Here is a 9,956-nt window from a genome sequence, read left to right on the forward strand (position 1 = left end):
ATAACATTAATGTTGTTACTGACATGTTCATCTAACTATAACATCACTTTAACCTTTGTTTTTTCATGGAAAATAAATAAACATATATATATAAATAAACATATATATATATATATATATATATATATATATATATATACACATATGTGAGTGGGTTTCTCCAAGGACGAGAAATAGAGGCCACCAAGGGGAGAGAGAGGAGATTCCTTTAGTGCCAATACAAAACAACCAAGAACATGGCCGATGGATTTTGGCTTGATGTATAGCCTCTTCAGCGCCAGATGGTTGTGACAGGGTGCGGGCGTTTTCTCTGACTTAAATATCAATTCACCATCCTGCCAGGTGACAACAGGCTCCGCCCCCGAAACAGCGTAGAGTCGAACTTGCTGTGTGATTATATATACATATGCGTATAATATATATTTATATGTATGAAAAACCGATCAAAGCGTCTAGCAATTGGCTGTGAATACACTGTGGATTGTTTACCTAGACCGACACTGAAGAAATGATTGACGCTGCGAGTGCAGTAAGAGGCATTGTGGACCTGGTAGTCTGAATGAAGGAGAACATTGGGAGCTAAAAGGATTAAGGTAAACCGAATAACATTTTAAGTGACTGTTCGCATTAAAGCACTAGAAAAGAATGATAATTGGTACTTTTACCTTGAATTCGACCAACACTTGGAAACAACATTTAAAAAGACTGCCTCTTTAAATTAATGGACTGTTGTCCTTCTTCAGTGTCCTAGCCACGTTTGAAAAGACTAACGAACCCACCCCAGAAACCATTGCATATGATTAAGAGGTAACTGACCTCGAAACGCGTTATGCTACCCTGCTTGTGAATAATCTATTGCCTGGAAATAAAGAACCTTGAACATGCTGGTGTGGCCGGTCATTGCGCTGCTGATGGCTGTGCGTAATTCCTGTTGAATGTATATATATATATATATATATGTATATATGTATATAGATATACATATCATATACATATATATATATATTACCTACTGGCGGTCGCCAGTAGTTATAGTTAGGACCTAGTTTCCATAGGAAATCCACAACATTCTATTTGGAATTACTTTGGCACTGGTGGACGAATCTTCGCGAATTTATCCAAGAAAATGGCCTGCTCGGCACCGCTCCTCCCGTGAAAGTTTGGGGGTGATTTGTCAAGTGGGGGCCGAGAAAAAAGGGGGGTCCCAAAACGTGTTTTCCCCATGCAATTTTCCATGGGGACATTTAACTAGGGCTACAGCCCGAACGGCTGAACGGAATTACACCAAATTTGGCAGAGAGGTAGAGTTAGGTTCGCAGATTGAGCTTTTTGTTAAATGGTGTAAATCCGTTCAGTAGTTCCTGAGAAAATCAAAAGTAAAATCATCTAGCGATATCTAGAGACGAAGTACAGAACGCAAACCAAAATCCGTACAATTACGAGCACGAGCTGCATGCTGATTGGATGTCAACTGTCTGTCAACACTCCAAACCAGGAAGTGTTGGCAGCCATCTTGTGGCTCGGTAGCACCGAGTCACAAGAAAACAGTAAAAGAAAGTTGAAAAAGGGGGCAGGGTAGAAACATGTTGGTCCTCTAGGCCTTTTAAATAAAAAAAACGTGTGGTACGCGTATTGTACTCATACGCGGTGGAAAAGGAAAAAAAAAACTAGAAGTCCGTTTTATTCTTAATTAGCTCCCGGGGGCAATTTTTTTTTATAATGGGGGGCTTGGAAGTGTCCAAGAGGAATAAAAGAATGAAGAAAAAAAACGAATGTCGAGGACAGCGATGCTCCTGCTTCCTGCGTTTAATCAGGTCAATAGACTGTTTCCCATAACACAAAAGTTTATTGCATTAAATGCATAGAATTTTAACTTCACCAAAATCAGGATTAATTTGTGGGTGTGGAGTGCTTGCTGAAAATGCTGCTGCAGCAGTTGATGTGCTTGGTGCATTAGCAGGTGGATTGTCCTTCAACCTCGGTGTTGCAGCTCGAGCAAAGTTGTTGGGGTGTAAGTTCCTCACGTGTCGCTCCATATTTGGCTTATCCACGGTATCATAACGTTACTTTTTAGCCTGTTTAAGTTTGAGGTTTACATGAAATAGTATGCTGTAGGCAGATATAGATCTTTAGGCAGCGCTTATCTCCATGAAGGTTGGTTATTATCATTTACATATAGGTACATGAGGGAGGGAAAAGAATTCTATCTGAATGACGAGGATTGCGCAATAGCACCAGATCCCTCCTTAATTTGTAGACACATACTATTGCATGGCTCTTGTAAACAAGATGCGCCTAATTTGGCCTGAGTTTTGAAAGGCACTCCGACACCTGCTTTCATACCAACGTTCAGTTTATTGGAAACGTGAGTTATTTAATCTGAAATAATGCAGATTGTTGTGCAAGGTTAGCAGGCATCGGTTACATGATTACGATAACTGAGCGTGTGGTTTGCTATAAAAGAGTTGTGTTAACTCCTCTGCATGGGAAGCTGGATGTTTCTATCTGGACGTCGATTCCGACCTTGAAAGCAGAGTCAACCAAATGAGCCGTATAAGAGCGCTATTGTCTTCCAAAAGAGGTCGCTCTTACATCTGGTAGAGAAACATTTGTCCTTCACGTGGCAAATACCCACACTGAAGTGCATGCATTATTAAATACTGATCTGTCCTTGTATTTTGGGGAGTTAATTTAGACTATCTTTAGTGCGCCCTTGACTACGGAGTTATTTTACTTTTTTAAAGTTATAAGCAGTGGCATTGTGACATCTTTTCAAACTATATTTAGTGTCTTGTCGGCATTTTTCCATTCGATTTTTTCCAGCATCGTTGGTGGATTCCCCTTAATACTCGCATTAGATGCGGGTGTGCTTCTATTAATTTGTTTACTTAAATATGGATGCACATCCTGCAGCACACAACAATATTTCTCGGTTGTTGCTGCTGCGCAACCGAATGCTTACTTATTACGGAGCGCTGCCTCTGGCTACATTGAGTGCAGCTTATGGATTATCGTTTCGATTTTCCTTTTTCACATGCGTGCCACCTGTCTTCCATTACCTGAGCTGCGATTTTGACTGGGCCCTGGATTTGTGTCTCTGCAGTACGGTGTCTCCCAACGCGGATTATGACCAGCTGATGAGCCCCCTAGTGGTTCATGACTTGCTCTGTTCTGGCGGCGGGATTATGGCCTTAGCAGCGATACATGGAATAACGGGACGTTGGAATGTTTTTGCAGTGGCGCATGACTTCATGGCACGCAGTTACATTGAAGATGACCCGAGTTTTCCTCCGATGGTGATAGAGGCTCTAGTCGTTGAGGAACATGAATGTTCATTCCCACTATTGAATTGGATGGCTGAAATGTTTTCAGATGAGAACAATGACTTCCTCTTGGAGGCTGTTGCTACATACTGTGCTTATACGCTGTTGGAGTAAGACTCTTTGATTTTTCTTCCTATTCTTTATTGTTTAGTTACTGCTTTCTATGAAACAGCGAATCATTTTTTTGAGAAATATGAACTTGACTGTGCTTTTCAGGCTTGGACTCTGCGTTCGTAATTAATCCACGTTTATATCACGTGCTTCGATCAAGGAAGGGTGTCGTGGGGCTGAGGCATGGGTTTATTAGAAGCTTAAACGCCATTTTTGCTTTCCTGCTCTGCTTTGCACACGACACGCACTTGCGATATTGTTTAGAGAAGGCTGAGTATTTTGATTCCAATGAGAATAATTTGTTATGCTACATTTGTAGAGTGCCTCGCTAGTTTAGTGTGTATAGTGAGAGCATGGAACTTCAAGGTTATCTTGGAGACTGTGTCAGTTATTCGGAATGATCCTCTCACATTTGAGCCATAACGCATATGCAGCTGTGGCCACCTCTGATACTGGCACATTTAATAATGCACTGTGCAGGCATGATTACACACAGTTGGAGAACATTCGTATCCTGACAGTTTGTGCAGAACTCAATGTGATCCACTACTGCTGAGTACCAGAGGTATGGGTTCGCCCATGTAATCCTATGAGACCTTCTGTAGTTATAAACTAACCTGCTAGGTAGGGAGTGTGAAATCTAGGTATATTTTAAATATCTTTCCCTTTAGCATTATAAGATGCTTTCTCCTTTTGTATTTTATGGAATAGTAACAATGCTGACAACCTTGTTTCTGATAATATGTTTGATTGTATTATCTAAGGTACTGTGCATGAGATTACGGCATTAGAAATAAACATTTAAAACTTGCACGTGTCTTTATTTACTGCTTGGTTTGGACTGGTGTAAGACTATAACGAAAGAGTGCTCTTGTTATCCACCTTACTTGAGGTACTCTAAGTTGCATGTTCTGAGTTGACTAGTTATTGGTGTTTTTGCTATAGGACGAAGAACCAATGAGTCACCATAGGTTTCACACACATTATAGTTAGAAATTAGCATTTAAAAAACCTTGCAAATTCATTGAAAAAACCATAGGTTTCAGCCACGTTATAGTTAGGAATTAGCATTTAAAAAACCTTGCAAATTCACTGAAAAAAACATAGGTTTCACACATGTTATAGTTAGCAGGACATTTCACTGATACAAAACCTTAAAATTCCCCCGTTATAGTTAGTTCAGCTAACTATAACTCGTGCGCCTGCAATGCACTGCTGATGATGTCACATATTACATCACTCATGACATGGTCAGTGACATCCCTCATGACATGACTGATGACATCTCTAATGATATCACTGATGACATCTCAAATGTATGCTTTTTACTTTAATGAGCGCGGTGCTTGCTTCAGGGACACCGTGTTCACTTTATTTATTTATATTTAACATTTGTGTTGAGCGCGGCGTCCACTTCTGGATACTTTCATAATAAGCGTGGTGCCCGCTTCAGGGACACCGCGCTCTGTTTGTTTTTTTAACTTTAAAACTGAGCGCGGTGCCGCTTAAGGACACCACGCTCAGTTACTTTGTTTTTTCTAACTTTAACACTGAACGTAGTATTAAAGTTAATAAAAAGCCGTGCCTCGCTCAGTTTTAAAGTTAAAAAACAAACAGAGTGCGGTGTCCCTGAAGCGGGCACCACGCTTATTATGAAAATAGGGATTTCGAGCAAGGGCAGAAAAGTACCTCAGAACAAAGAAACAAATGGAAGTGCTGCCAAGTGAATATGTGGCTAGTTGCCCAACTGGGGAAACACAGTACCTCAGGAATAACAGGATTGAAAAGCAGAAAGAATGATAGACTGTAAAGCAAGGAAAACACACAAAACTTTATGCGGCACAGTAGTAGGAAACAGGACTCTTCTCAGTAAGCAAAGGTTTCTCAATGAAGGCAACTGGAGGAGAGAGCAGGAGCTTGCAGTAACTGCAGTTGAAGCACAAATTCTGAAATCAGAAGTCATTCCTCAATCCCTGCTCCAGCTCACAGCCTCACAAGATGATTGGAACCCAGAACAGGGGTGAGATACCTGCAGCACAGTGCAGGAGAGGAACAAGGAACAGATCTTGTTTCAGAACATGATAGGAATTCTTCCAAGGGAGCACATCAGCATGATGCTGGGAATAGTAAGGCAGAGTTCAACGTGTATTAGGATTCAACAAAAGGTTCCTCTCCAGCTCTCATACTCAGGTAAGGCATACAAGTATCACAATGCATTAAGAGTGGATAAGTAGACCTTGGAATGGAATCTAGAGTGGATCTGAGCTCATAGTGGATATGTAAAGTCTCTGAATGAACACTGACGTGCAGCACATGTTCAAAGTCTGACCTCCTGAACTCACCTTTCTTCCCTACAATCTACAACTGCCACACCACTTCCCTATCTCATTATCTTCCTTTTCTCTCATATTTCATTCTGAACTCCATTCGCCAACTGTAATGCCACATCTTTAGACCCACTGCTTGTCAACCTTTAGTTCTCAAATCGACCCTCGCCACTTACCATATCACATCACTCTCCTTAATCTGTCTTAGTTAATTTCTGACCATTTTCTCTGCTTTCCCATCGGTCTGCTGGAATGCCTAACCCACTTTCTTTTGTATATTTTTTTATATTCCTTCTGTTTAGTCCAGTTAGTTCTGTTTTTACTCCTGTTTAGTGTAGTTTCTAGCCTGCTCCCTCCATGCCATCAATAATCACCTTACATCTTCCCACCATTCTAAGCTATCCTCCCTGACAATTCTTCTTGATCCATCCGTGGACTCTGACATAGTGGATCGCTCACTCCTTGTTATTCTTGCTTGATTTAGGCAATCTGATCCTGTTCTCTCGTGGTTTACTTATTGCCTTTAAAATGCAGATGAAGCAAGCTTCCTCAGTCTGCAGGAGGAGAGGGAAACGCCTCCTCCTCAGGCAACATCTTCTCATGTATAGCTCTTTAGACAATGCTCCATTGCGTTACACCTAACATTGTTCTGCATAGATCCTGATACATGCATTGGTACATGGCCCTCTTCCTCTTACTCTTACCAGCGATAATCTTTCCTCTCATTCATTTCCTATCAGTATTGTGACTCAAAGGGTTGTGAAACTTCTAAGCCAATTAATCTTATATTTGTTTGTCTCTTTTTCTGATTCCCTCTTCCCCTGACAACACCATCTATAACTTCTGAGTTGCTATTGATTCTCAAATTGGTTCTTGATATTTACACCTTCACAGAAATTCACTTCTTTCATACTCCACACCCTATTTCATCCTCATCAACAATTTCGTGCGTCCTTCTCATCTCCCTGTGTCCCCAGCACCTCCAATTGTGTATCTAATATTAGTTCCATTTTTCCCACGTGTCTGTGATCGCCAGAATTTTGAGCTTTCAGATTCTTAGTTTTGTAAAATGTATCCTTTCATCAACTTTTACACCATTAAAACTATCATCCGAACCCTGGGCTAATGTTACCTCATTATTCTCGTCTCGCCACATATTTTCTCGAGACCTCTCCAGTCACTACTTAATTCTTCTATTTCTCTCCTTTCAGGCGTCCTCCCTACTACCTTTAATATATTCCTAACTTTATTGGATCACCTTGCCTTTGTTTTCATTTGTAAATCCGGGTTCCCTGACTCTTTTAAAGATGTATTATGGCTGGGTGCTTCCCAATTAATCTGACATGATCAAGACATTCATGCCTACTCAATCACCAACCGATCACCTCCCTCCACTCCCAAACCTGTGACTGCCACACACCATTTTTGTATCTTCTAGTCCTATTAAGTTTGTCGATGTAACAAAGCAATTGATAACCTGTGCTTATCTCCTTGAAAATCTTCTTCTTATGTCCCACCTATATGTTGCTATATAGACTGAATAAATGAATACGATAATATAAAATTAAATGAGTCACTGTTTCACATTGCCAAGCGCCGGCCAACAAAGCTAAAGGCCCAATTGGAGAAGGGTTGTGAGATAGCCAAGAGGTAAAGTATGTCCTAGAGCTTGACAAAATGATGCTCTTTGTGCTCAGAACATACATCAGATAGAGTGAAATCTTGCATGTAACTTCTATCTTTGCTTGGTTTTATCTGTCCCCTTACTTATACATCGCTTAATAATCGTTTTCATTTTTTGGCAATGCATGTTCACTATTTGACTAAAATCCTGGAAAAATGACTTGATGGTAGCTCACCTTTGATTGGCAAAATCCTGGCCTTTGCCAGTGTCAGAGCTGGGCACCTTATGCTGGAGGTTCAGCACTATGTCCCCAGCATCAGCCCTGTTGACATCGGCTGCGTAGAGCTCCTCTGAGAGGCTCCTGATCTCGGAGTCGGTCACGGCAAACAGCGACACAACCAGTTCATCCGAACCTGCAAAAGAATAAGGGTTAACCAACATGCATTATGCTTTTGATACAGCTTCATGGCATTGTAGTAAGAATTATTAATATCGGTGCAGTGTAAGACGTCAGGGATATTTAAAAAAATGTCAGAGCGCGGTGTTTCTCCAAAATTGGTAACGTCACGCTCCATCATTTTTTAAACACAGGAATGCACAGTATTAGCAAACATACAGCTCAGCTCACCCCTGCGTTTCACCTAGCGCTAAAAAATCTGCCTAGTGCCAGCACAGGCAGCCTTGTGCCATGTTGCAAGAGTGCCTGCACTGCAGGGGTGATTGTTTATTTGCAGGAAGGGACACTTTGTTGCTCATAAACAATCTTTACAGGCGATTTGCTGTTTCTGTGTATGTGCTGCAGAACACAGCACACATGGAAGGAGAAAAATATGAGGAACAATAAAACATTTCTCCATAGCACCTGTTTAAGACGAGGTATTTCCTGATCTTATTTTTGAAGCTGCCCCATACCTTGTAAATATGGGGCAATGCCAAAAAGCAATGAGTTTTGCAGTGGAACACCAACTGCAACACCCATTGCCCACCCTTTTGCCACAGCAGACTACTGCGGTGAGAGGCATATTTACATGGTGGCGTTAAGCCACATTAAATAGCTTGACGCCACCTTGTAAATGTTGAGTTGAGAGCAACGCTACCAGAGCATCAGAAAAAGTGATGCTCTAGTAGCGTTGGGGGCTTGTAAATATGACCCGTCTTACCTTCCTAATGGACCGTTACTAGTACCAGGAGACTGTAGGATATTACTATTACCTAGAAAACCCTACTTACTTTAGTCTTAATTTCCAGGTCTCTGGTCAATGTCGGCTCAGAGTTGACCTGCCATGTCCATCCAGCAAACCCAAACCAGTAAAGGGGTGGAATGGTCCTGTTGATTCCTCAAATTGAGAAATCCTGAAGTATCTCTTTTTACTGTATTTCCTTCTTTTAAAAAAAATTCAGGTCGATATTATGATGTCGGGCGGACGTGACACCTTTGAGAAATCAGGCCCAACAGAACTCCGGTCGGCTGTCCCGACCACAGCATTAAAACGAAACTGCATATGGTGCGGTTGCACACTCCCACTTGTCTGTGGCAGCTTGTGCTGCGGCCGTAGCTCAAGCTCCCATAGACAAATGGGAGGATCTATTCATGCCTGCACCGCCTTGCAGGCACATCAGGGTGCCTGCCACACAGAGCAGGGATGAACAGGGGGCACCATAGGTGCCCTTTCGGCCACCAACTGGAGGGCGCAGGGTGAAGGGGGCCCTGCTGGGGGCCCCCAATGTCCCTTTCCAAGAGGCTTTCCATGTTGGATGGCCCGACAATGAAAGCCTGTTGGAAACTGAGATTGTAATTCCTACGGCGGAAACGCTGTCCATAGGAATTAAGGGCAGCCCTCTGACTGGCCGTCGGGCTCCTTGAGCCCGTCATAATCCAGCCGGAATGACCGGCCGGTTTTTCTTTTGAGCGCCTGCCTCGTAATGCGGCTGTCGAAACTGAAACCCGTGATGGGACCAGGAAAGCCTCCTACCTGTGGTCAGAAGCTTTCCGGGTCTCATCGTAATGAGGCCCTTAGGGTTGTACATGTCGGGAGGGTAGGGGCTTGATACAACAGCATGCACTTAAAAGGAAATCTCATGATTTGAATCTAAATTTTATTATATTTGTATCTATTGGTCAGGGTGGCATGTATCTGTAGCATGGACCTGGCTTCAGAAAGAAGCTGAGTACCTTACATGCCTCACATAGATTACATTGTTCACACAAATTTGGTGTGGGTGAGCAATTTTGAGAGGTTCAGGGATCAAAAAAGAGTTGAGCATGGGAGGAGTGATCTTTAGTTTTTGAACGCTTTTAAATAGATAGCCCTTAATAAAATGTTATGGTACAACCATTTGAATAGCACACATTTTGTAACTGCAATAGCTTAATAGTGATGGTGGCAGTCGATGGACTTTCCTCATGGTTCTGGTGTCACCTCTGTAAACTAGTGTCTCATTTCAATCAATCAAGCTGTATTTCGATATAAATATCATAAAAGCGGTAACAAATTCAGTGTAGACCCAGAGATACATAAATAGATAAAAGGGTATAACAGAGATCTCTCTTCTCAGTTAAATTTGGAGCAT

The 9,956-nt window shown here is 41.9% G+C and overlaps 1 protein-coding gene across 1 annotated transcript in view; it reads right to left on the reverse strand.

The window, feature by feature from the left end:
• LOC144764867 (uridylate-specific endoribonuclease C-like) overlaps window positions 1-9,413 on the reverse strand; it is a 72,278-nt gene extending 62,865 nt beyond the window's left edge. Inside the window, exons 1-2 of the mRNA XM_078650302.1 lie at window positions 9,359-9,413; window positions 7,621-7,798 (exon numbers count right to left, since the gene is read on the reverse strand). Of these exons, the coding sequence (XP_078506428.1) occupies window positions 7,621-7,798; window positions 9,359-9,413 (233 nt within the window). The remainder of the gene's footprint in view (window positions 1-7,620; window positions 7,799-9,358) is intronic.
• Window positions 9,414-9,956: the final 543 nt, after the last annotated feature.

Source organism: Lissotriton helveticus, chromosome 1_1 (genome assembly GCF_964261635.1).
Source record: "Lissotriton helveticus chromosome 1_1, aLisHel1.1, whole genome shotgun sequence".
Classification (NCBI taxonomy): Eukaryota; Metazoa; Chordata; class Amphibia; order Caudata; family Salamandridae; genus Lissotriton; species Lissotriton helveticus.